General features: G+C 45.0%; 1 protein-coding gene across 1 annotated transcript in view; it reads left to right on the top strand.

The window, feature by feature from the left end:
* The window catches only part of LOC125226081 (protocadherin-like wing polarity protein stan), a 74,232-nt gene that overhangs the window by 43,547 nt on the left and 2,977 nt on the right, over positions 1-27,708 (top strand). Inside the window, 23 exon segments of the mRNA XM_048129932.1 lie at positions 3,220-3,359; positions 3,950-4,136; positions 8,462-8,664; positions 8,975-9,184; positions 9,480-9,522; positions 9,525-9,665; positions 10,200-10,490; positions 10,989-11,216; positions 12,546-12,942; positions 18,817-18,958; positions 19,049-19,270; positions 19,453-19,673; positions 20,275-20,421; positions 20,978-21,175; positions 21,363-21,452; positions 21,535-21,651; positions 21,784-21,902; positions 22,087-22,245; positions 22,842-22,943; positions 23,190-23,403; positions 23,586-23,980; positions 24,977-25,045; positions 26,055-26,109. Coding sequence (XP_047985889.1) covers positions 3,220-3,359; positions 3,950-4,136; positions 8,462-8,664; positions 8,975-9,184; positions 9,480-9,522; positions 9,525-9,665; positions 10,200-10,490; positions 10,989-11,216; positions 12,546-12,942; positions 18,817-18,958; positions 19,049-19,270; positions 19,453-19,673; positions 20,275-20,421; positions 20,978-21,175; positions 21,363-21,452; positions 21,535-21,651; positions 21,784-21,902; positions 22,087-22,245; positions 22,842-22,943; positions 23,190-23,403; positions 23,586-23,980; positions 24,977-25,045; positions 26,055-26,109 — 4,090 coding nt within the window.

Here is a 27,708-nt window from a genome sequence, read left to right as displayed (position 1 = left end):
AAGAGTTTTTTTTTTTTTTTTTTAAATTCCGCAAACCTTTACGATGTCTTTGACCTACACAATGAGCGACGTACAGGAATCACAGGGTCGTCTCGCGAGGCGCCTCTCCGATTAGATAGCTCGCGAACATCTTCAGGACACCCTCGCAGCAGTGCGGCTCCTCGTCCGGTTATTGACGTCTTACCTCGTTCAACTATGGGTGGCCAAGCCACGTTAGGACGTAGCATCTTTAGAATTTATCTGTTCTCACTTCGGCGACGGAGGAGTCATTGGTCAAAATAGAGTGTAAATACTGTCGAAGTACTTCACGGGAACTGGAAAGAGAAGAGTGGATACCATAGTGTACGGGATGTCAGCTGATAGCGGCGCCCGGCGTCACATTGGAGGGCAGTATCAGCCTGGTTAGCAACAGAGTCTGCAACGATACCGTAGCAGACGGAGCCCGGATATGGTCGTGGCACCATTGTAGGGGAAGACAGTGCTCGCGGTGAGCGTGACATCTTAGGCGCGACGGACGTTATCAGCGTGGCGGCTAGCAGTACCAAGGGACCACATCAGCAATCTTACCAGCTTGTCACTGCAGCAGACGATGTTACGTTCGGCGGTGAGATTGAGACGGCCGTCGTCAGCTCGAAAGGCGTCTTCGATGCCCCTGTCGCGTCACGCAGTATCGTGTTCGGTGGCCCTCTCGAGGTCGCCGCCGTCAGCGCGGGAGGCACCGGCGCCAGCATGACAGTCAGCTACATCGGTGAACAGCATCAACAGAGTTCGCGGCGTCGTCACGGCAGACGCGGCAGGAAAATTAGCGACGCCTTCGCGGCAGCCGCAGTATTGCGCTCGGTGGCGCGATGAAGGTCGCCGCGTCTGCAATCTTACCTCGTGCGATCGAGGCGACATCAAGGCACCAGCATCAGCGTGTCGGCCGACGACACCGGTGGAAAACTTCAAGTAGCTTGCGGCGATGTCACGGCAGACGCAGCAGAAGGATTGCGACGCCTGTGCAGCGGTTAACAGTATTACGCTGCGCATCACCACTGAGGCTTGTCACGGCAGACGAACGCTCTGCATCACCATCGAGGCGCCAGCATAAGCGTGGCGGCCAGCGATACTGGTGGACAGCTTCAGCAGGGTCGCGGCGTTTTCACGGCAGATGAGCGCGCTGCATCACCATCGAGGCGCCAGCATAAGTGTGGCGGCCAGCGATACTGGTGGACAGCTTCAACAGGATCGCGGCGTTGTCACGGCAGATGAGCTCGCTGCATCACCATCGAGGCGCCAGCATAAGCGTGGCGGCCAGCGATACTGGTGGGCAGCAGCAGGATCGCGGCGTTGTCAGGGCTGACGAACGCTCTGCATCACCATCGAGGCGCCAGCATAAGCGTGGCGGCCAGCGATATTGGTGGACAGCTTCAGCAGGCTCGCGGCGTTGTCAAGGCAGACGCACGCTCTGCATCACCATCGAGGCGCCAGCATAAGCGTGGCGGCCAGCGATACTGGTGGACAGCTTCAGCAGGATCGCGGCGTTGTCATGGCAGACGAACGCTCTGCATCACCATCGAGGCGCCAGCATAAGCGTGGCGGCCAGCGATATTGGTGGACAGCTTCAGCAGGCTCTCGGCGTTGTCAAGGCAGACGCACGCTCTGCATCACCATCGAGGCGCCAGCATAAGCGTGGCGGCCAGCGATACTGGTGGACAGCTTCAGCAGGATCGCGGCGTTGTCACGGCAGACGAACGCTCTGCATCACCATCGAGGCGCCAGCATAAGCGTGGCGGCCAGCGATATTGGTGGACAGCTTCAACAGGATCGCGGCGTTGTCACGGCAGACGAACGCTCTGCATCACCATCGAGGCGCCAGCATAAGCGTGGCGGCCAGCGATATTGGTGGACAGCTTCAGCAGGCTCGCCGCGTTGTGGCGGGGGCAGGTGGCCGCGCTGGTAGCCTGCATATTGACGACAGATCACTAACGGCGCGGCGCTCGCGTCGGGGCAGCAGCAGACATACTTACAGCGTCGCACGCGACGCCTATGTGGCGGCCACAACGTTGTTCGGCGGCACCGCAGAGATGGCCATCGTTAACGAGGAGGCAACTTCTACGCAACTTCGGCGGCGCCGACGCGGCGGACAACACTGCCGCGGTCAGTGGCGCTATCGCAGCGCTACAGTAAGTTTCGGCGCCGACACGTGTCCGCCGTCCTCCGCACCGAATCGGAAACCGAACATGTTCTTTCTAAAATAATATGAAGCTGCTCACCCATTCGTCGGAGAAATTCAAACCTCCTTGGAGCGCGGTATTCCTCCACCGCGCCCTCCGCCGCCGCCGCCGCAGCCCGCAGGTCGCGCAGCCCGCGGTCGCGAAGCACGTGGTCCCCGGAGCACGTGGTCCCCGGCGGAGCAACTTACCTACGTTACCGCTTATATTCTCGCGCGAAACTTTTAATACGCGGATAACACTTCCTACTTTAGTCTCGGAAATGCGAATTTTAAAAAGAAAACTGATTAACGGTAACGATTTTTGCAGCATGGAACTTTCTTACAAAAAAAGTGGGTAGAATCATAAAGCACCGCTCGTTCATTTCTATCGTGAGAACCCCGAAAGACGAATAATGATCGCTAGCGAGGCATAATATATCTCATTATTCAAGACGAACGAGCGTAAATTAAAAGGGAAGAAAGAATTGACGGATGAAATTGAAAAATTTCATAATTCCGAAATGTTATAAGCCACTTTTTAAATAAAAACACGAATAACTCTGGTTTGACCAGAAGTAACAAGGAAATAGAAACTAAAAGATTAATTTCGAGACACCATGCTGTAAAAATGTTCGAACGGAATACGCGACAACCGGTCACTTCGGCGTTCGACGAAACAATGAGGGTGGCTGGTGGCGGGTGGGGGCGCGTAGGAGCCTTATGTTGCAGGTGGGGAAAACGGGACTACCAACATCGCGGCGGTGTGACGCCGGAGCGACTTGCAACGAACGATGGCGCCATCTATCGGTCCGATGCGACGTCTACGACGTGCTCTCTCTATATAAGACCTCGGATATACAAACGGCACAAATAATATTATTTTCCATAGACTTCTGCTACTCGTACGTGACGTTGATGATAACTGTGGTTGATGCAACTAACCCTAAAGCTGAGTTTAGACCAGCAAGTTATTGCTGCAAGTTTTGAGACGCGAATACAGGTAAATTAACCAGTGGTATTTCCAGGTTCCGGCTGCATCGAGGAGGGGGTGGGCGAGTGTCCGGGCGGGTGGTGGGGCGCGGCGGCGTGCGGGCCGTGCGCCTGCGCCGTGGCGGCCGGCTACCACCCGCACTGCGACCGCGACTCCGGACACTGCCACTGCAAGGTCAGTCTCACTACACTATAAATATACCTGGATATATACCAGGCTTCTTCGTCCAGATTCTGGCTGTATCGAGGGGAGTAGTGTTCCGGCGGATGGTGAGGCGCGGCACTCGGAAGGGTCATAAAATTAATCAATGACATTTTTTTTTCTCCTGAAGAATTGACTGGTGCTTATACTGGTGTTTAACAGATGTTAAACTTTCTTGAGACATATTCAAATATTTAAAGAAAAACGGTTTTATCTGCTCACGTTATTTTATCCTGGCCCATTTAGGAGGCCAGTCTTCGGCCCATAATATAGAGTGCTTCAGTATTCAGTGCACATCACATACGGAGTGTAGCCGCGGTGGCTACACTCTGTGCACATCACATCACATCACGAAGTGTAGCGGTACGAGAAGCACTACGAGTTTTATTACAATGCGGTGTTTGATGGCTGTGCGAATTTGTATACCTGACGACGGGGCCGCCGTCTAAATCAGGCCCGTGAGAAACATGTGGTTTACCACAGTCGCGATATAAGTGGTAACGTGGCTGCCTGTACAACCGTTTTTCATTGGATGCTTATAACCCTTGTAATTTCTTGTGCAGGAAAACCACTACAAACTCCCTGGCTCCAACGAATGCCTCCCATGCCAGTGTTACGCAGCCGGCTCCGTCAACAGTTCTTGTGAAGCCGAGAGCGGCCAGTGCTACTGCCGCGGCGGGGTCATAGGCCGCGCGTGTGATTCCTGTGCCAACCTCTACGCTGAGGTGAAGCCAAACGCTGGCTGCGAAGGTAACTAACACTAATACGCTACGTCGATAGTTCTAGCGAGGCCGAAATTGAAGTGAAATTTTGGACCTCTTTGTAACACTCTGACACGTAATTTCCGGAAACTACGGTCAATACGGATAAGTGTGTCATAAGGAAAACTGTCTGGCATTCACATTTGGCCTTTTTACTCATTGTTGCAGGTGGTTTTGCGAGTTCATACTTTTGGTAGTCAAGATAGTGGTAAACGAATTGAACTCTCAATAAACACTGATAATCGTTTAAACAGGCCAAATGTGAAGGCAAGGCACACTTCTCCTTATAACACACTTACCCGTATTGACCTTACATCAAGAGTTTTGAATGATTCACGGTTATTTTCATTAGACTTATATTGACCGGGATATAGACCGTGATTACCTTTTTGATTTTTGTCGAGCTCCCGATATTTCGACGGAGTTGCATGCATCATGATCACGGAAAACTGACGAAGGCAGGTGGAAGGTGGGTACATACCGAGATTGGTAAGAGAAGCCATTGAGATTCACAAATATAAAAATTTCAATCGTGAGGATGGCTTCAAACTATCTAATGTATGGAATCCAGTGATTTGTTTGTGTAAAAAACCGGTGAAGTCAGAATTGAACAAACGTAGTGACACTGTGAGTGTAGTGTGTTTGGACAGACCATCGAGTGTGAATGCGTCCAGTGGTAACGCTGAAAGTGAACGCAGCCGACGCGCGCGGAGGAGGGTAGATCGCGCGCTGTCTATGCAACTTTAACATCCACCCGCCTTCGTCAGTTTTCCGTGATCGATACGATACGATACGATACGATCATTTATTGATAAAATATATTTTACATGTCATTCTCTTAATTCTAAGTACTTATGCTAACAAATCTGTTACATAGTATCAGTCGTTTGGTTAACCAACCAGTTGTTTTTTTTTTTACATAGATAACGTTTTATTAATGGACGTATTGTGGCTTAATTATATAGCTCAGTCTGGCACTTGAAAATAGTCGTCTAAGGAGTAGTAAGCTTCAGATACTAGTTTATTTTTAAGTTTATTTTTAAACAAGTAATAAGATGTAGCATTTTTGATATCATGCGGTAATGCGTTATATATCTTGGGTCCTACCGTGTGCATACACTTCCTCGACGCCACAAGCCTTGTTCGGGGAGGTCGCAGTTCGTCACACCTCCTGCTGTTCGCCCCCCGTGTGTCGCCCCGTGTAGGAAAGTGCGAGAGATTACGTCTCACATACTTTGCGATTTCGAGGATGTATATGTCGCAGTAAGATAGATAAAGCCGTTATATAGTTATAACCCTAGGAATATAATTATACGTCGTAACATAGTTAAACGAAAGCGATTAATTGCTATCTTACTAGGAATGTAACTATAATACTAAACTAGTTTAGTCATATAGTTATATGACTGGATCCAGTTTAGTGAAATGATTGTAGGCAGGAGTGCGGCGGTGCGGCGGAGGTATAGTTATAACCCTAGGGATATAATTATATGCCGTAACATAGCTAAACGAAAGCGATTCCTTACCATCTTACTAGGAATATAATTATAATACGTTACTAGTTTAGTTATATAATTATATCACTGGATTAAACTTAGTCTAGGGATATAATGGCTCTTGAGACACAGGGAGACCTACTTTGAGAGCCAGGGACCAATTTTGTATATACACGTAACCTTATAGTTGCAATAAAGAATATTTTATTTTATTTTATTTTTATAATACGTCTCTAGTTAAGTAATATAGTTATACACCGTGTTTCACTTAACACTAAAAACCTGAAATCAGTTTGTTCAGAATCGAGAGTAGAATCGATTGAGCTATATCTTGAAGGGGATAATATTTTTTGTTTAATTTGTATTATTAGTTATTTTTTACGTGCCCATTCTATTGTATTCGTAATGCGACATTGTGTATATCGCATTGCTAGAGGTTGCTTACCTTTTTCAGTATTTAGGGGTATTAATACTGGCTGGTTACTTGGACGATACTTTTTCCGTTACGAGTTTGACGTTGTTTGTCAGTTTAATCTTAATGTTTATCATAAGTCATAACAAATTGAACTCGTACCTAATTACAACCTTGTCATTTTGAATGTTGGGTTTAAATTTGCTTACCGCGATTAAATTACCGGGATTTCCCGGGAAATCAAGAACCGGGAAATACCGGGAGCATGCCCTAACTGTTACGTTTTAACTAATATAGCTTGGATTCGTTTGGTTAGTAACCAAACCTTGTGTACTATGTTCGGATCGATACAAAATAAACTTTGTTCTAACGTCAGTGACGGTGTTGTTATTCCAAATCGTCCCGCTATACGTATTATAAAACACTGATTTAAACTTTCACGATTTTTACACATATTTAAAATTGCAAACGGGACTTAATACATAGTACCTAATACGCGATTAAGTCCCGTTTGCAATTTTAAATACCGTATTATAATTATATTCCTAGTAAGATGGTTCTGAATCGCTCCCTTATATCCCTAGGGTTATAACTATACCTCCGCCGCACCGCTGCACTCCTGCCTACAATCATTTCACTAAACTGAATCCAGTCATATAACTATATGACTAAACTAGTTTAGTATTATAGTTATATTCCTAGTAAGATAGCAATTAATCGCTTTCGTTTAACTATGTTACGACGTATAATTATATTCCTAGGGTTATAACTATATAACGGCTTTATCTATCTTACTGCGACATATACACATGGTAAGGTAAGTACCTTTATTTTTTTAAATAGTTCTTGAGCAGGGTGGTCCCAAGAGACTCCTGCCATGCAACGGATCGCGCGTTTTTGCATAAGGAATGGTTTCATGCGGTCGGTCGCATCCCCCCACAGGTCAACTCCATATGAAAGCAGGGAATGGGCGTAGCCAAAATAGGCTTTTCTGACATTAGCCGGGTCTAGGCTAGGTCGTAGTCTACTTAACGCAAAGCAGGCAGACGCCAAGCGATCGCATAACCAGTCTATGTGTGGCCGCCATGACAGTTTGCTATCTATAATAAGACCGAGATATTTTACCTCATCGACCTGTGGGACGAGTTGTCCGTTGCAATTAATAAGCAATGGTTGGTCCTTTTTACCACGCAGACAGAAGTAAACTATATTTGTTTTGTCTATATTGAGTATCATGCCGTTGACCGAAAACCAGGATGCGACTTGATTCATTACTTTCGTTAGTTTAGTTCTAAGCAGGTCCTGGTTTTCGGCCGCAACGATCACACAACCGTCGTCGGCAAACATTACGATTTCGGCATCGTCCGTAGCGCTTGTGAAATCGTTCATCAGTATCGAAAATAGATTATTACCAATTACAGAACCCTGTGGCACCGCTATGTCTCCCAACTCGAGAAGGTCGGACTTTGCACCGCGTACCGACGTCAGCTGTTTACGGCCCCTTAAGAAGGAGGCAACTACATTTAGGTAGCCGTCTGTGACACCATAGTGTTCTAGCTTGGCTAATATGAGTGGATGGCTGACCAGCTCGAAGGCGCGCGACAAGTCGCAGAATATGGCTGCGACCTGTCGCCCGCCATCGAGGTGGTCCGACACCCTGGTGACCACGTCTCGCGCAGCGTCAATTGTCGACCTTCCGCGCTGATATGCATATTGCTGCTTGTTTAGGATATTGTTTACATTGAAATGTGACATAATTTTACTGCTTAAAAGGTGTTCAAAGATCTTCGAAAAAAGTGGGATTAGAGATATGGGTCTAAAGTTCTTAAATGAATTCATGTCGCCCTTACCTTTGTAAATAGGCTGGACTTTGATGTTTTTTAAACTATCAGGATAGGTACCACTTATTAGGCATCGATTAATTAGGTCACATAATATGTCAAATAAAAAATAAGGTAATATGTCAAGTAGCCGAGAAGACATGTCATTTATGTCCCTCGAATCTTTACGTTTAATACGTTGGATGTGTTTTTTAACACATTCAATTGAAAATGGTTCAAGTTTCATTAAGAATTCATGTTTTTTTATATACTTACTAAGGAAAGGATCATGATGCATGCAACTGCGTCGAAATATCGGGAGCTCGACAAAAATCAAAAAGGTAATCACGGTCTATATCCCGGTCAATATAAGTCTGACCTTACATCGTTTATAAGTCAGAGATTATTTTTCCACCCCCTATTGTTTCTGTGAACGATGGCAATTGCTGGATTGATTAATGAGTTCGTTTGCCTACTGCGCTATTAAAACAAAATTTTGATTGAAATGTCAAAACGGTTACGTTTTTTTTTTTTTAATTAAACATGTGTAATATTACTTATAATAATAGCACTTATTATATTTCAGTGGTATACGACGGGTGCCCACGCTCGTTCTCTCACGGCGTCTGGTGGCCTCGGACCAAGTTCGGCATAGAAGCTTACGCGGACTGCCCGCCGGGTACCAGTGGAAAAGCAACGCGCATGTGCGACGAGACGCAAGTCGTGCCGTGGCAGGAGCCAGATATGTTCAACTGTACCACTTCCACATTTTATCAACTTCGGAAACAGGTAGATTTTGATCACACTAACTATTTCATTCGATTATAAATACTGTAAGGAAAGGTTCTTTATGGAACAGGGACCTTTCATCAAATTTCTGTTGAAATTTCAAATGGAATGAACCTTATACCACTTGAATTGTAAGGACTCTTCTCTCAGGGAAAGCCAAGTTGGTGCCATTTGAGTAAGAGTGTAAACTATTATATTTCATAAATATAAATTCAATGTAGACCCACACAATTTTTAAGTGCATGATACTTGGTAAATATGATTATGTGTCATGAAATGGTGAGTAGGTACATAAAACTTTATTTTCCAGCTAAGCAAGATCGAATCAGGCGAACTTCTGGTAAACACATTCGTTGGCGTTCGTCTCGCGGATGACTTGGCGTCCGCCTGCTCCAACACGCCCGTTCTGTACGGAGCTGATGTGCTGGTTGCCGAGGGCATTTTACTGGAGTTGCTGCGCTATGAACTGCGGCAAGCGGGGTTGAATCTTACGCATAGTCAAGATAAGGACTATGTGCGAGTAAGTACCTGTGCTATTTACCTATTTATTCAATTTTTATTGCATAAATGGACTTAATGATTTAGGGCATTCACTACACTACCAGTCAATCTCGATGCTAAGCTATGATTATGTTTTTCATCCATATTTAATTTGTGACTTAACCGTAAAACGACGATGTGTAAATTTGCTATTGGATCTGATTTGAAATTGTCTGTGACGGATACAGGACCAGACGTTCGAGAGACATCAATCTCATTTCCTTCCCTTTTCACCCGAATTTCTATTTGTGGCTAAAACCATTTTATACTTTCAGAACATAATGAAATCCGCGAACACGATACTGAACTTGAAGTACTCCTCGAATGGCGCCGCATCCGGCAGCTGACGGGACGCGGCGCGGAGCGGCTGCTGCAGACGTTAGACAAGTACATCAGCGTACTTGCCGAGAGCCAGCACGACACCTACACCAGCCCCTTCGAGATCGTCACCAGCAACCTCGGTAAATTATACAAATATGTACTAGTTTTCGCTCGCGTTAAATTCGAAAATTGCGGAACGCTCTTAACAAACTTCCATCACCCATTTTAGGGAAGTCACTCTGCATCCCTTCAACTATCCCCACTTAAAAAACCACGCCAATTCGTCGCTCCGATTTTTCGTAAAAACGGACAAACAAACAGACACACACACTAATATTACTGGCATTTGCCCGCGGCTAGGCTCGTGTTTAATTCTAAAACTGCGGACAAACTTCCTTCCTCCGTTTTAGGTAAGTAAGGGGTTAGAAACAGACAAAAAGTAACCTGTCACTCTACATCCCTTGAACTACTTCACCCAATATGAGCTGACTAAAAAAATAATGGAACTAAATAATCGACGGGACGGGACGTTAATTCCGCCCGGACCATATTGTAGGACCTCGCGACGACTCAAAAAATAGACTTGACACAAATCTGTAATTTTAAAACTATTTTCAAGAAGCTCTTTGATATATAATGAACTCTTAAATTCTAATAAAATCTTAATTCAACAGTGATCGGCGTGGACATCGTAACCTCTGAGTCCATCTACGGCTTCGAGCCCACGCAGCTGACACGCTTCACCTCCGAGGCCTACACCACCGAGAGAGTCGTGCTCCCCGACACATCTGCTTTCATACATTCCCCCCTCACCGGGTACGGGAGGAAGGGGAAGAAACCCTCGAGCCCCACTGTCTCGTTCCCGAAGTACAACAACTATGTGAAGACGAGATCAAAGTTCGATAAGTTTACGAGGATACTGCTGCCGCTTGATTTGTTGGGGATTACTAATAGCAATGGACAAGGTGAGATCCTTTTACAGCACGATTAAGATAAGATAAATCGTTTGTGTGCAAGAATACTTATTTCTAGAATACACAGGTGTTATTATTGTAGGATGGTGTACAGTATTCAGTCGCAAAACACAAGTTAACATCAGTTAACGATTCGGGTTTTATATATATCTTGCTCGCACTTATGCGATCCCGGTAAGAACTGAAGCCGAAGAGTAAAAGCCGAATCGTTAACTGATATTAATCGCACTGTAACGAATATAAGTGTGAAACATAGATTCGACAACAAATTAAAATCCAGGCATAAAACTGCCACTTCTGTTTAAATTCAATTCTTATTCTTATGCTGTAGTCATTCTCACTGTTTATCTGCTAATGGAGTCAAATTAGTTGACGTTTAAAAAAGTACTTTTTTTTGGGCCAAGTCTATTAAAACGGTTACAAATTGTTCCTTACACGTGATATTATCATACTGTAGTGCCAAAAAACTAATTTTCATATTTTTTCCAGACAACCCAGAACCCGAATCTCGAGCCGTGTTCTCCTACTTCCAATACTCACGGAACACCTCTCAACTCATGCCTTTACGGACTGACGATTCGGTCGGTCGTCGCTGGGGAGTGAACATAACTATAGGGTCGCCTATACTGCAAGTCGCGCTGTTTGTACCTGAGTATGTGTGGTACAGGGAGTCTAAGGATGGAGACAATGTGGTCGATGTCAATGTGGAGGAAGAAGGTGAGTTATTTCTTGTGTAAGCCTCTTATGGCGCTATGAATAAGAATTGGTCGGTTGTGGGACTTGTGGGCAGTGAACATAACTATAGGGTCGCCTATACTGCAAGTCGCGCTGTTTGTACCTGAGTATGTGTGGTACAGAGAGTCTAAGGATGTGGTCGATGTCAATGTGGAGGAAGAAGGTGAGTTATTTCTTATGTAATTCTCTTATGGCGCTATGAATAAGAATTGGTCGGTTGTGGGCAGTGAACGTAACTATAGGCTCACCTATACTGCAAGTGGCGCTGTTTGTGCCTGAGTATGTGTGGTACCAGAGAGTCGAAGGATGGAGACGATGTGGTTGATGTCAATGTGGAGGAAGAAGGTCAGTTATATTATATCTTATACCTCAGCCACACTATGCTCCTCGCGCTGCCGCAATGTTCTCCGGCAACATACTGCCCGATTAATCGCACTGGGTTGTGTCCTGCCCGACGACTCGCATCAAAATACCGACAAAATAGGGAGCGGTGCCTACTTCTCTCGCTACTTCACACGCCGCTCGTCGAATATGTGGCAGAGGTAAGTAAGCCTCTCAAGACGCTACGGATAATAAAAATAGGTCGGTTGTGGGCAGCTGGGCAGTTAACATAACTTTAAGGTCGCCTATACTGCAAGTCGCGCTGTTTGTGCCTGAGTATGTGTGGTACAGAGAGTCCAAGGATGGAGACGATGTGGTCGATGTCAATGTGGAGGAGGAAGGCGAGTTATTTCTGTAATGCTTAATTAGGGTCTGTTGCACCAAACCATCCGTCACCGAATTGGCGTTTTCGTATGGGAATATCGATAGACTTCTGCTGCGTGACGTTGATGTGTATGTTCACTGTGACTGATGCAACTGGCCCTTAGGCCGTTTTCACATTATACGATCCGATATCGGTTGTCGGAAGGATTTCAAATGCAAAAATCAAAATTGGCGCCTTAAATGTATGGGATATCGGTCCTACATCCGATATCGGATCGGATAATGTGAAACGCACTTAGTGTATCTATTCATTTGATACCGAAACAGACTGTCGAGTCAAGCAGACAGTTGAGAACGTACATTGCAGATAAGTTGTATGTAAGATAAGAGCTAGAAATTTAACCCTTCGTCTGTGTTTGATAAGGATCCTAACATAAGGCGTTGGACTTTAAAAATTTATATCAAAGCTAATTATTTTATGACAATTTTTTGACAGACACAAACGACGGGTTAAATGTAAAATAAAAATATAGGTAAAAAGTTCGTACCGCGCGCAAGAAGCGTAAAGTGATGATTAGTTGATCATAATTGTGTTCTTCTTTGTAGGCATAACATACACCAACAAGGGCCACCACCACGTGTCGCAACCCCACAGCGACCCCAAATGGCACTCCAACGAGCCCGAGATCCAACACGAGGCCCACGGGCCCGTCCTCATCCAGCCAGCCATGAAAAAAGAAAAACAATACGCTGACAACTTACAAGACAACGAGTCTACTTACGTCGCTGAGAATCAAGATGGGCCGAAAGTCTTAGCATTGACCATGGACCCTGAGTTCAAAGATGAGAATGTTACTAGATTGGGAAAGAAGTTGATATACAAGAGTATGGGCGGAATTCGGCTGAAGAAACCGATTCGGCTGCAGATGTGGTTGGACATTAATAGGGAGACGTTTGGCTCGAGGACTAACCCGCAGTGTGTGCATTGGTCTACATTAAGAGGGTAAGTTTGTTCAGAATAAATGAATCAAATGATTGTTCCGTCTAAATAAAGTGAAATTGCCAGTCAATTACAGTCCGCTGTCCTGTATCAGCAGTAGTGGTATTATTATTATTGTTTGTTATAGTGGGCCTTTGTGTGTCACGTCGACCAAGAGAGATCTATTGTGACGGCCCTTTGTGGTTATATATCCTTACTTATGCCCGTTGAATCCAGGAAATTCCAGATTCTTTGGGCTGTAAGGTCTTGTACCTCATAGGGTTGCAGTACCTGCCGCCCTAAGTAGATACTTCTCTTTGACATTAGTGGACCGCAGGAACAAAGGATGTGCATTGCAGTCTCCTCCGTTTCCTGGCAGAACCTGCATGTCGCCTCTTGTTTCAACCCCAATTGGAACATGTGTTTGTTCAGCTTGCAGTGTCCAGTCAATATTCTGGATACCGCGCAGATTTTGTGTCTTTTGAGCCCTATGAGCTCTTTAGCATATCTGCTGTTGAACGGTTTTATTAGGGCTTTCGAGTGTTCTTGTCCTCTCACGAACTTCCACCCATCGATTGCCCTTCTTTTTTCCAGGTTATTTAGCAGAGAATATGCTTCTCGTTTTGTGATTCCACAAAACGGTTCGGGGCCGATCAGGGGTGTGTCTGCGCCCTTTCTAGCAAGTTCGTCTGCTTCGTCGTTTCCGGTAATGTCGGAGTGCCCTGGTACCCATCTAAGTGTGACTTTGTTGGAGTTGGCCAGTGCGTTTAGGTTTGTTTTACAGTTCTGGACTAGCTTTGAGTTGGACTCTAGAGAATCTAGTGCCAGCAGAGCAGCTTGGCTGTCTGAGTTGATGTAGATATGTTGGTGTCTTAGGTTTCTATCCAGGTTAATCTCCACGCATCTGTTAATGGCGAAGACTTCTGCCTGGAAGATTGAGGCCTGTCTGCCCATGCTGACGCTGGCCCTGAGCTTGGGTCTCTCACCATAGATCCCACATCCTACATCATTTCCTTTTTGGAACCATCCGTGTACCATATGTGGCTTCCCTCTTCGACGTACATTTGGTCGTTAGTCCATTTGTCTCGAGGAGGTATTTCCACCGTGTACAGTTTGGTAAAGTTGCACTCTGTGTATGTGTCATCGGTGGGCATGCTAAGTGTTTTATTTGCAAATACCCAGGCCTTGAGTTTGGCTAGTGCTTGGGAGCGCCATTTTGGCCTATTTAGAGTGCATATCCTGTAGACACACTGCTTGGACTCCTTTTGCACTTGCAGGGGAGTGGTAAAATGTCAAGCAGTGCATCGAGGGCCGCCCCGGTGTCGAGGAGAAGGCACCTGTTGCTGTAATGCAAGCAGTGCGTTGCAGGCTGTTTAAAGCTTGTATTGCTGTCGTTTGGTTGGTTTTGTCCCACCATACTGCGGAGGCGTAGGTGATTATGGGCCTCACTACCGCTGTATATAACCACATAGCAATGTTGGGTCTTAAGCCCCATCTTGCTCCTGCCATTCGACAGCATGACCACAGGGCCATCTTTGCTTTTTGAGTGATGTTTCTCAGGTGAGGGTTCCAAGTCAGCTTTTGGTCGAAAGTGACCCCTAGATACTTGACCTCGACCGAGAATGGTATTATTTGTCCATTCAGTTTTGGTTCTTTTAGTTTTCCGAGGTCCCGTTTCCTTGTAAATGGAACGATTACTGTCTTGCTCGGATTAATGGACAAATCATTTTCTTTACACCATTTGATTATTGTGTTAAGAGCTCCTTGCATTAGATTTGATAATGTAGATAGACAGGGGCCTTTTATAATTATCACAAGGTCGTCGGCGTATCCTTGTGTGTCATAATGTTGGCCTGACAGTATTGCAAGAAGTTGGTCCACTGCTAGGGTCCATAGTAACGGAGACAAGACGCCTCCTTGCGGGCACCCTTTAGTGGTATGAAACTCATGCTCTACCGGGTTTAACGTCAGAGTTGCTACCCTGTTTGAGAGCATGCTGTGAACCCATCTGGTGGTGGTTTCGTCTACACCCTTTGATTTCATACCATTAAGTATGGTTTCTGTGGGCGTGTTGTCGAAAGCACCTTCTACATCAAGGAACGCACATAGAGCGGTTTGCTTGTCCTCTAGGGTTGACTGCACCTTGTCTACCAGGTCGAGTAGGGCAGTCTCCGTGGATTTTCCCTTTTGGTAAGCATGTTGGTTAACACTCAGCGGTCTATCCGCCAGGTATGCCGTCCTAATGTGCTGATCAATGATTCTTTCCATCGTTTTAAGTAGGAACGATGTTAGACTGATCGGTCTGAAGGATTTGGGCTGTGAGTAGTCCTTTTTCCCTGCTTTTGGTATAAAAAGTACCTTGACCTTAGTCCATTGATCTGGTATTATTCCCATTGCAAAACTTGCTCTGAATATTCTGGCCAGATGCGGGAGGAGGAGTTCTTGTCCGTGCTGCAGTAGCGCTGGGAACACTCCATCCATTCCTGCTGACTTAAATGGCTGGAACTTTCTAAGTGCCCATTTAATTTTGTTTGGTCTAAAAATGTTAGTTGCCAAATTCCAGTCTATATTTCGTGCCCTGTGTATTTGAATATTCCTTTGGGCGCATAATAGCTTGTTACTGGTTGTATACGAACCGGGGAAGTGTGTGGTTCTTAGTACTTCTAAGGTTTCCTCCTTTGTGTTCGTAAATGTGCCATCTGGTTTCCTAAGAAGACCGAGATAGTTTGTTGGTGCCTTGGAGAGTATCTTGTGGATTCTCGCTCCTTTATGAGTTTGGGCGATCTCCTCACAGAATTTCCTCCAGGACTTCCTTTTTGCTTTCCTGATTTGTTTGTTATATTCAGTCAGAGCTTTACCATACCTTTTCCATTCCTCTGGCGTGGTCGAGTGATTGAATATGCGACGTGTAGATCTACGGAGGTTTTCTAGTTTTTTGTTCCACCACGTCGTTTTCCTGTTGCAGGTTGACTCCTTCACCGGGCAGTTTAGTTCGTAGGCCCTAATCATGCCTTTTGAGATTTGGTTGACCGCCATGTTGAGAGAGTCTGGTGTTTTGACATATTTTGGGACATCCTTTAGACTTGTTTCAAGGTCTGCCTTGTAGGCTTCCCATGAAGTGTCTTTTGGATTTCTTCGCATAAGTGGTACCGTGTCTATTGATCCTTTAACGCTGAACAAAATATGTCTGTGATCCGACATTGAGTTTTCGCTGCTGACGCGCCAATCGGCTAGGCAGTTTGCTGCCTTTTCAGTAGCGAAGGTAATATCTAATACTTCTTGTCTGGCCCTAGTTACAAAGGTTGGCGTGTTGCCATTATTTAACAAGTGCAGACAATTAGTAAAAATAAATTGGGATAGTAACTCACCTCTTTTGTTGATTCCTGTGCTCCCCCAGATGGTGTGGTGGGCGTTGGCATCACATCCCACAATGAGTTCCGCCTTTTGTGCCTGAGCGTACTCGAGCACTTTAGTCAGTTCTTCTGTGGGATCTTGCTTCTCTCCGGGAAGGTAGGCGGAGCAGACTATTACCTTGAGTGCTCCTCTCCCTTTGAGATCGACATACGCGACTGATATGTCTTCATTGCATAGTTCTGTAACAGGCAAGAAGTTAATGTTTTTGTTAAATACGATGCAGGCTCTTGGTCGAACACCTTTTTCGTAGATTAGTACCTTTCCTGCTCTGTTGAGACCTGATGCCATGTGTTTGGTGTTGATCCATGGTTCTTGTATGAGGGCGATGTCCAGGCCATTTTCGCCAAATACTTTTTCAACGACCGCTGTGGCCGCTACGGCGTGGTGGAGGTTGGCCTGGAGGAATTTCACCCCCTACCCCTGCTGGCGTCGTCTTGCCTACTTGCCGCGGCGGTGGGCACCGCTGTGCCCCTGGTGGCCGCCTCTGCTCCCCCTACCCCTTGGGCGGTTGTTGCCCCTGTTGCCTCCCCTGGTGGTGAGAAACCGCTGTAGCCCCGAAGGTCCCGGTGTTGGGTTGGCGGTGGTGGAGGTGGACGGAGCCGACCGTTTTGGGCCCGGAGGCACCTTTCGGGCGGGTGTTTGTGGGATGGGTGTTGCAGGGATTTCAGGCTGCGGTGGTGGGGTTTGGGTGTTTTGAGTTTCGGACTGTTGGGCCTGGGAGTGGCCCTTTAGCCGAAACTGGACCTCGCGGAAACCTAGGTTAGCCTTTAGGTCCTTTTTTTGAAGGTTCTCCACAGATTCGTCGTCTAGAGAGAGTGTGACCATGACACCACTCTTGTCGACCTTGGTGTGGAGAATCTTCCACAACTCCGTGTGCAGACCCTGGTTCTGCGCATAGAGTAGAGAAAGGGACTGCTTGACATCTTGCGTCCCAGGAATGAACACCATCCCAATTTTTGGCTTGGGAAGCTCATTTTCGGGGATGACCCTGAGGTTGGCTTCCGGCCAAGGTTTTAGGGAGGGTGTTACTTCCTCAAGCCAGGTTTTGGATCTTTGATCGCTGCAAGTGATGAGCAACCAGCCTGGCTTGTAAGCGTATCCCTTAAACTTCGGTCCTGCGTCCATTTCCAAAGTCGCAATCTTTTGCAAGATGGTATTGCATAGGGACTCCTGTTGCGCGATACTCATCGGCTTGGAGTCCTTGATTCCGACTCGGACTTGGCTCAGGACCTCGTTGTAGGGTTGTGAAGGTTGGGGTTGGGTTGGGGGGGTCTCACTCACCCTTGGGTTCTTGTTGGAGTTACCCTGCGGTGAGGTCTCCTCCGAGCGTGGCCGTTTGGCCGATTTTGGCTCAGGTTTGGATTGTGAGGTCCCGAACTTATACCCCATCCTTTTAAGTTCCGCGAAGCTCTTCGTGGATAGTCGTAACGCTTCATCATGCGGTACGCCTAATCCTTTAAGAGCTTTGAAGCGGCCCTTCGCAGATCCCCCCAGTTGTTTGACGGATCTGGGTACATCAGGGTTGGAGGTCTCCGTTTGGTTGTTTGGGCAATGAGAATCGCTCCTTTCAACCGTTTCGGTACTCTCCACTCCCTCCATGGCATGCTCTGATGTTTGGGCAGAGTTATCCGCACCTTCCATCAGTGGCAAAAGTTCCTGGCATAGGTCTTCCAGGGTACCTTCATTATTTTTATTTTTGTCAACTTCCATACGAATCCCACGAGAAGCTAGGGAAAATACGTCCATTCCGACAGAGCCCCGCTTGCCAGAATAAGGCAATTACACCCTCGAGGTTGCCCGGTATCGAGGGGCACCGTTCGCGACTGAGCTCCCCCTCAGCCACGCATCTATCGGCACGGTGTGGACCATATATTAGATTGGGGTTTTTTAAAGAGGTTGACTCCTCTTGGAATGGAAGAGGGAGAAAGGGAAGATGAGACAGGAGAAAGAGATAGGAGGTGAGTTGAAGGATCAAGGGAGTTTGTTTGAAGGAAATTAAAGGGTAAGGGAAAGGAACACCTGGCGGGTGGGGATGCCACGCTGTTAAGCGTGGCCCACACCAGGCGAGGCCCTCATACTTGGCTACTAGTGGTCCGGGGTATGTTGGTAAATATAGCGACGCCCGTACCGACCACTAGCATTGCCCAGGGGAGACGACCCACCCACCAATGGAGCCCTGGGTGGGCTCGAACCCGGTCCGCGGCGGCAGACCTAGGAACGACGGGGACGTGTATGATGGACTTGAGGTGCAGGCCAATAGCTTAACGTCGCATACCTAAGCGTACCTACTTCCTCCTCCCCCCCAGCAGTAGTGGTAACTACTAGTAGTAGTAGTAAAACACTTTGTTGCAAAAAACAAATTATTACCGGCATAAAGTACAGAGAATATAATGACTGAAGAAAGTGTGTACAAAGGTGAACTTATCCCTTTAAGGGATCCCTTCCAGTGTGTATTGATATGGGTCATGTTTTTGCATTCCACAGAGCGGGTGAATGGTCACGCGTCGGATGCCATACAGAGATCGATTACGACTGGTCGCCATACTCGAATGAGCCCCTTCTCATCAACTGCACATGCAACCATCTTTCCACCTTCGCTGTGCTAGTCGACGAAGTTGACATCGAGGTAAGGAGTAAAACTCAGCAGATAAACAACTCTAATACAGTAGCCTAGTAGAAAAAAAAACTGAAATGTAACCTATAATTTTTCTTCCAGTTCATACCCGAACCTTCACTCCTGGAGTCCGTGACGTCATACACAGCGTTCAGTATCTCCCTCCCGCTTTTACTCGCGACGTGGGCTGCTCTCTGTCTCATGCGCGGTGGCGCAGCTACCGTCTCCAACTCTATACATAAACACCTCATATTTAGTGTGTTTATGGCTGAGCTGCTGTATCTCATTGCGTTGAAGGCTAGAAGCTCTTTGGTTCAGAATGAGGTAAGGAAATTGGAACTGTTTTCATTTATTTGGGGTCGATTCAGCTTTTTTGTAGTCGTCACTAATTGTAGGCGTCACAAATTTAAAATTAGCAGCTTGAAGGTCAGATTATTTACATTCCAAATCTTTTTAAACCGCGTCTTCATTGACATTTTGCAAATCGTAACTCGTCTCTTTTTCAGTTTGCCTGCAAAATAATCGCCATGTCACTGCACTACTGGTGGGTAGCAGCACTAGCGTGGACCGCGTGCGACGCGTGGCAGCTACGACGGTTACTCAGAGAGCTGCGGGATGTGAATCATGGAGGATTGGCAGCACATCTGGCTGCCGCGTATGCTGCACCGGCGGTTATCCTGGCGCTTTCCGCCTCTCATCACCAACAGCAATACGGCCACGCGCTTTTGTGAGTGTTCAGACCATTGTTCTAATGGGTTACTATTAGCGGCGTACGATGACTACGAGAGCTACGGGATGTGAATCATGGAGGATTGGCAGCACATCTAGCTGCCGCGTATGCCGCGGTTATATTAGCGCTGTCTGCCTCATCACCAACAGCAATACGGCCACGCACTTTTGTGAGTGTTCAGACCATTGTTCTAATGGGTTACTAGCGGCGTACGATGACTACGAGAGCTACGGGATGTGAATCATGGAGGATTGGCAGCACATCTAGTTGCCGCGTATGCCGCACCAGCAGTAATCCTGGCACTGTCTGTCTCTCATCGCCAACAGCAGTACGGCCACGCACTTTTGCGAGTATTCAGACCATTGGTCAATATTGATGGGGCGACTTATTGCTGTATTTAAAAAAATGGTGGCTAAAAATTTATCCTATATTGTCAAGCGCGCAAGATTACACGGAACTGGCGAACGGATTAACAAAAAATAACTTGAACTGTCATCGACAGTGCAATGGATTTTTCCTATAACTACCTACCTACCCTTGCGCGTGCGCCATCCCTTGTCAGCATTGAGATGTTTAACGTTGTATCATGTTCCCACAGCTGCTGGGTGAGCTGCCACGAGCCAGTGGTGTGGTGGGTGGTGGTGCCGGCCGCCGTGTACGCCGGCGCCGCCGTGGCCAGCCTGGCCGGCGCCACGCGCGCCGCCTTCACCGTGCGAGACCACGTCACCGGCTTCGGCAACCTGAGGTACGCTACCATACCATAGTTGTCACCGTAGGGTGAGCTGTGACTAGCTCACTTTTGAGCTGACACGAAAAACAAGCGTGCGAACATATCAACGAAGTTTGCAACGTGAGATCTGTAGCTTCTGTACCATTATAAGTAATTTAGAATGATTTGTACGAGTAAATAAGGCGAACAAGATTTTTCTCTGGTAACTTCTCGTTTTAATCTGTTTTTCGTACTTATATAGAGGTATTGCCTGAACTACCAAATATTTATAGTGGTTTATTTTATAGAATACTAGCTTTTCCCCGCGGCTTCGCTCGCGTTAAATTCGGAAAGCTCAACAAAAACTGCATCCCCTATTTTAGGGGGTGGGGGTTAGAAAGAGACAAATAGTAGCCTATGTCACTCACCATCTCTTTTACTATCTTCACTTAATTCGTCGCTCCATTTTGCCGTGAGAGACGGACAAACAAACAGACACACTTTCCCATTTATAATATGGATACTGTCATTATTCTACAGATTTTTTATTGTTTGCTTTCTATTAGTATTTTACTAACTCCTTGTTACTCAGGATGCTGCTAGCCGTCAGCGTGGTATGCCTGCCACTGCTCTGCATGGCGTGGGCAAGTGGCCTGATCCTCGGCAGCGAGGCGGGCTCCCGTCGCAACTTGCTGAGCTCCGTACTAGCCGGCTGTGTCGTGCTTCACGCCGCCGCCGCGTCGCTTGGCTATATTGCTTTCAACGTTCGCGTGCGCGACAACCTCAGAAGGTGAGTCATCATCACATCTTATAGAAGATAGAAGCTTTAAAAAGAGTCATTCAAATTGTCAACGTACATAAGTACCACAATACTGCCGGTGTTAGGCGTAAACGTCGTACGCCATTGTCTACGGCCTCGCGGCTCGTCAAAAATACATGACTAAAGTAACACAAAAAAATATAACATTTCATTTCAGAACAATGCTACGATGCATGGGCAAGAAAGTACCTTTGGCTGACACTTCAGTTATAGTCAGCAGCAGTGCTCAGAATTTGTCAACTAACAGGTTAGTCCTTAAGTTCTTACAAATGTGATTTAAAATTATACTCACGACAAGCTATTTGATTACCTGACTGTTTTAATATCAGGTCCGCATTGGCGTATCACAGTGGGACAGAACCAGGACGCCAGTTGAGAAACATCGGAATATCTGCTTCTTCAACAACATCCAGGTCGACAACGAAAACTAGCTCCAGTCCTTACAGGTAGATAAACCACCTGGCCCACGTTGGGCGCCAAACGTGAATTAAATTGGCGACGAGGATTCATACCGATTAAATATTTTTATAATCCTGTTTCAACTTTTGAATAATCTTATTCGTGTATGTTATTTATAGCCGAAGTGACGGTCAACTTCGTCATACAAGCACTTCGACGTCCAACTACAACACAAGTGCAAGTGACATGCCTGCGTACCTTAGAGGATTTGATTCATCCCTACATACGCGCAGAGGTGGTAAGACTTCATACACTATCTTATCAAAAAACATTTATCTTTTTAACTTCACTAATTGTACAATATTATTTTGACACAGTTTGGTACATTTTACTAGAAAACACTTTTTAATATGAAGTTAAATCTATATTAATGAATGATACAACCGGAGAACAGGGCCTAACATAAGTGTACTTAAATATAGATGAGAGTCGCCGTCGGCGTCGAGCGCCCACAGGTGCAGAAGGCGAAGGTTCGGACAGCGATAGCGACGGCAGCGCGCGAAGCCTGGACCTCGCCTCCAGCCACTCCTCTGATGACGACGAGACCAGCACGCGTCGCTCCGAGCAACCTTCTAACCCTAGTTAGTGTCACTCACTCTCATGTCACACTCTGTTAATTAGGATCGGTTACACCCTTACACCAAACCGTCTGTCACCGAATTTAGCGTTGATAATTCTTTGTATGCAAATTTCCGTACACTTCTGCAGCGTGACGTTGGTGTGTCTGTTAACTGTGGTAGATGCAACTGGTCCTTAGTTGTAATACCTCAATATAATATAGTCAACCTATTAGTCGACGTAAAATTACACGCGTTGCATCGCGTGCACTCTGCTCGTTCGGTTTCTCGATTTACGTACTACTTCGAATTCGAATAGCAGGGGACCATTTCTCGAAGCTACAAGTTACAATTTACAAGTGGTAGCCAATATCGAATATGACTAGTTGGAAAGAGACTTCCGCTTGTAACTTGTAACTTTCAGTTGAGAAATGGGCCCCAGATATTAAAAAAGACGCTTTAACACTAGCCACGTAACTTTTTAGTAGAACTACTAACTACTTCTTACTAAGTGTTTGATAACTGTTTTTTGTAGATAAATAATATTCATGCTGACGTTATGCGCTCAATTCCTATTCGATACGTAAAAGAACAAAGTAAAATTAAAACATGTTTTTTAGGAGACTGCGCTCCGAGCACTAACGGCGGGAGCTACTTACCGAATATCACTGAAGGTGCACCTTTAGGCATCTCGCCCAGATGGCCTTCACACATACGCGAAGGTAAGTACCTTTTAACTAGCAAGTAGGTAATGGAAATGCGGTCGATTTTTAAACACACCCGTTGTAATATTCAACTCTATTAACAGCTAATAAAATGTCTCTTCTCGTATAGAGACATCAATACGCATGATATATCTGTCACCCCGTCACGATACATTCACACTTTTCTATTTGCGTTATTCGTTACTTACCTACTTGTGTGAAAAGACAACAGTTCAAGACTAGATCAACTTTCGTTTCCTACAGAACCAAACCGTCCCGATATCCGATGGTCTGGCGAACCTGGCTCAGACACGGAGGGCCCGCTAGCCTCCCCCTCGCCGAACCCGCTCCCCGTGCCCGACCTCACCTCGGACGTGTACCAGCTGAGTCGGCGGCGGGTCAAGCCTTCCATACTCGAGAACGTGCACGACACATATGTGGCCAGTGTCGACGCCTCCAGACTGCCTCTCGACAACAGGTGAGTTACTACACACACTTACATACCTCAAGCGTGTACCTGAGAGTACGGTTGTCCACTGTTCTAGCTCTGAATGCTCAGATTTCTAACCGCCTGTTTTAGAATTAATTTAAATATTCTTTAAAATAGCATTAGCAATTTTATTTAATAATTATTTTTTAATAAACGTGTATCCCTTCTAGATATGGAGTCATGGAAGACGAGCTTATGTACGGCATGATGTCAACCGACACTGAAAAACAAGTTCCCTACGACCCGAACTACCCGATATCGCCCACCATGTACCGACTACCCGGTAACCCGTACGGCTCCAAAACCTACCTCTCGTCCCGCACTTCTGACTACGGCTACAGCCCTACCAAATATCTAAACACTGACAATGTCTACGGATCCAGAGACTTGGTGACCACTAGAGAACACGACGGCTACCCGCCTAGGGACTTCAGAGACTCTGGCATAGCCACTATGCTCAAGAATGATTATCAGAGGAAAATGGAGTATGGAGAGTATAACGACAGGATGTCTGAAGGATCAGATAAACATCACCCGCACGACAAATACTTGTTCCCTTTCACAGGTACGTCTGATTAGATTAGATAGTGTGTTGTTGTGATTTAAGATTTTATGTACCTAATGTGTGGAGTTTTCAATGGCATTGACTCTCGTAAAATAAATTATCAAGATCTCTGTTAACTTTCTATGATGTAAATATTTACATGTCAAATTACATTACAATTATAGCTAGAAATGAGACTATAATTTAATTAACGAACGTGTGGAAATTGTGGTATATTTCGTGCCAACGAAATCGCTTCAATTTTGCCTTTGAGGGTATATTTTTCATTTAAATATTTTTCACACGACTGCATTTCTAAAAGAATATAAAAGTAAGACACACACAACACAGACACAGACACAGTTTCGTTTTCTTTCAACCCCTTATTTGCCAAGAGTGGCACTGAAACCTGAGTAGTTTCATGTGCTCTGCCTACCCCTTCATGGGACACAGGCGTGATTGTATGTATGTATGTATGTATAAAAGTAAGATTTCTACAAGAAAGGAATGAAAACAACTTAATTAAGTACTTATTAAAAAACTCTCCTTATAGGTATTTGAAATAAAATTGCAGGGTTTCATGGTACCTACGTAATTACCTTCTTAGAAATGCTGTTTAACCCCCTTTTCACATTTTTTTTATTACTTTTTTTTTCAACTTGCTTGACCAATATATACCAGCAGCCGCACGCTTGCGTTGCAATATAGTGTGACAAACCAATTTTGTCAGCAGAAAACATCAACAACTTAAAATAAAACAACTAAAAATCTAGACGCGGAGAATCGATCTCCTAAATTTTAAATTTTCCCAGGTTAATAGTTGCTGACAAATTGTTTTGCCAGACATATAATGCCTGACCGGAAATATATGACAACGCGCCATGTTACGGAATTTCATTGGAATTATTTTCTTCATACTATACTGAACAATCACCGCATACATCAGCGCCCTCTTGACAATAGTCATATATTTCTAGTCGGACTTTACCTAGCTTTTGACCCATTGTTTTGCTTTAGCGGAGGAAGACCACACTAGCTTGCGCGGAGTGGCGCCACCGTCGGGCCGTAGTAGCGATGCACACCCAGGTAAACCTAGCCGCAATGCAACTTTTTTTTGCCGTATTTAACTATTTTGGTTGCCGTGTTTTTAATTATTGGTCAGCACATTCAATTTACCATACTTATACTTTAATGGAGGGGAAAGAAGCAAACACCACTTTGTGTGCACTCGGTTATAAAAACCCATAACAAACTGGCAACGCAGACAGAAAATTCTTTGTATGAACAAATCTTTACGTTTTTTTTTATACTACGTCGGTGGCAAACAAGCATACGGCCCGCCTGATGTAAAGCTGCCACCGCAACCCATGGACGCCTGCAACTCAATCAATGTCACATGCGCGTTGCCACCCCATTAGAAACTTGTACATTCCCTTTTGCCGTGTTAAGTACACAGCAAAAAGGAGTGTACAAGTTCTAAGGAGGGTTCGGGTTGCCGACGACTCAAAGAACAATAGACGGAACAAGTTAGTTCCGTAAGTCCTCCCCCGTCATCAGCACACCGCACCCTCGTTGAGCTCTGGCAGCCTTACTCACCGGCAGGAACACAACACTATGAGTAGGGTCTAGTGCTATTTGGCTGCGGTCTTCTGTAAGGCGGAGGTACTACCCCAGTTGGGCTCTGCTCTAGATACGAGCGAGACGATATCCGCTGTGCTGTGCCCTACCACAAAATACCTGTGCGTGTACTCCTTTTGTGTTGTGTATCTAGTCTTGTGGTTGATGTGTGTGTGTGTGTGTGTGTGTGTGTTTAATGTAATGTTTACATGTATGTAATACATGGTTTACACTTGATCATCGATTTTAATTTTCAATGTGTACCTACATCGTCTAGGCGTTACGTTCGGGGGGACAATTTGTATCGTCGCGTCGTTGTCATCTCCCTGACATACATAATTGTATACACCGCAGTTGGATCTAATTCAAATTCATGAAAAACATAAAACTATATACTAGGCAATAAGTATTTAAAAAATACTATTTAGCAAAAATGTCAGGATATTTATATAAATTAACGTTTTGATGTCTTATCCAGGAGAAGGCCAGCAGACAATAGGAGCGCCTTTAGCGAGCATGGGAGAAACAAGCGAGTGAGTTACAAATGCCATACTTTTTCGAAAGCATGAAACTAATTCAAATTTGCATGTGTCCATACTTAAATTATTTTCTCTATGTTATTATAACTTCAAAATTACATTTGAATTAAAACACCCTCACTTCTTTAAAAACCTTTCACTTAAATTCCAACATATATTGTTAGTTTATTAGACAAATCAAGTTATTTTATTTTGTATTTTTTATACCTTTTAGAATATAATAACGAAGGAGTATTAGGACAGTTTTTTAAACAATTAATTTATTTAAGTCTTCTGTTTTAAAACCTAAATTTGAAATAAATATTTACCTGATTTTTAATCATTTTACTAACGAATTTCCTTTTACATATCATTGAAGCACTACTAAGAGATTAAAACGTGGAGAAGTAAAGGTGTTTAGAATACTAAGCTCGCATCTTTTTCAATATTGACGGTGTACGTACGCCGTACAGACGAAACACTTGATATTGTACACATTTCCAAACTGACCCTAAAAATATCTGAACGCGACCTTTTGATTTTAAGCATAATATCGTGTTTACATATGTTTGTTCGCACAAGTGTGTACATGTTAACGAACTTGACTGTACCGCCTGATTTTTTGAAGTGAAACTTTTGTGTCAAATCGGCATTAGAAATATTTGGAACCAAATCAGAGATGGCGCTGTCAAAAGAGTTTCCATACACTGCTTCAAGAGGGCTTCTCTTTGCCTATTAAAAATACCTGTTAAAATACATATAGGTAATTACGTAATTACTTACAGTTACATTTTACATTACAGAGTTAATAAACTATATTTAGATTTTAACACTATGATTGAAAAAGATGCGTCGTTGAATCCGCTGTTAAGTCATAACGCAACTAAATTGTTACTAGATGGTGGCGGTTGTATGAGAAACACTCATTGTAAATCATCTTTTGCTTTACTAACGGTGGCGTTGCCGCGCGCGCGATCATCCATCGTAGGGAGGAGGTAAACACTTTTTATAGTATGCATGTATTAGGAGTTTCCAACCATTGAGGTACGCCCCTTTGGTACATAAAAATACAAGAAATGTAGGGAGAGATTTGTACATGTTAAATTACCTTTTACGGTAATATTTTACGGTTTGTTTAGAAAGAAGAGGGCTTATTACAAAAAATGTTGGAAACCCCTAACCTACATTTATAAATGTGCTCTGTCCTTTGAATGAAACGGTAACGTACGAGGTGCAATAAGGTAAATGTCCCAATGCTCGCCTTCTGGCACCTCTATTGCTAATGACGTAAGAAAATTACATGTAGATTAGATACTAGGACACTCGGACGTTTATTAAGTACTACCTTGAAATCGTTAAATGTTGTCTTTTTGCTTTGTGACAGTAAGGTTGATAAGTACATAAACGACTACCCTATCACTTCATAAAGGGACAGTTTGCTTCAATAACATATTTCCTATTCTCGTTGGCTCAATGTGGTTAGTTACGTTACGCCATGACGACTTTTCAGCGCGCGTTTTTAACTTTTTTCAACGACAACGACCTAATTGCTTTTGATTGCTGAATAAAAGGGTTTTACCCTTTGTCACTGCGACATGTGTTTGTAACTCTGAT

The sequence above is a fragment of the Leguminivora glycinivorella genome, chromosome 5, assembly GCF_023078275.1.
Source record: "Leguminivora glycinivorella isolate SPB_JAAS2020 chromosome 5, LegGlyc_1.1, whole genome shotgun sequence".
Taxonomy (NCBI): Eukaryota; Metazoa; Arthropoda; class Insecta; order Lepidoptera; family Tortricidae; genus Leguminivora; species Leguminivora glycinivorella.
This window is presented reverse-complemented; position numbering and strand designations above follow the sequence as displayed.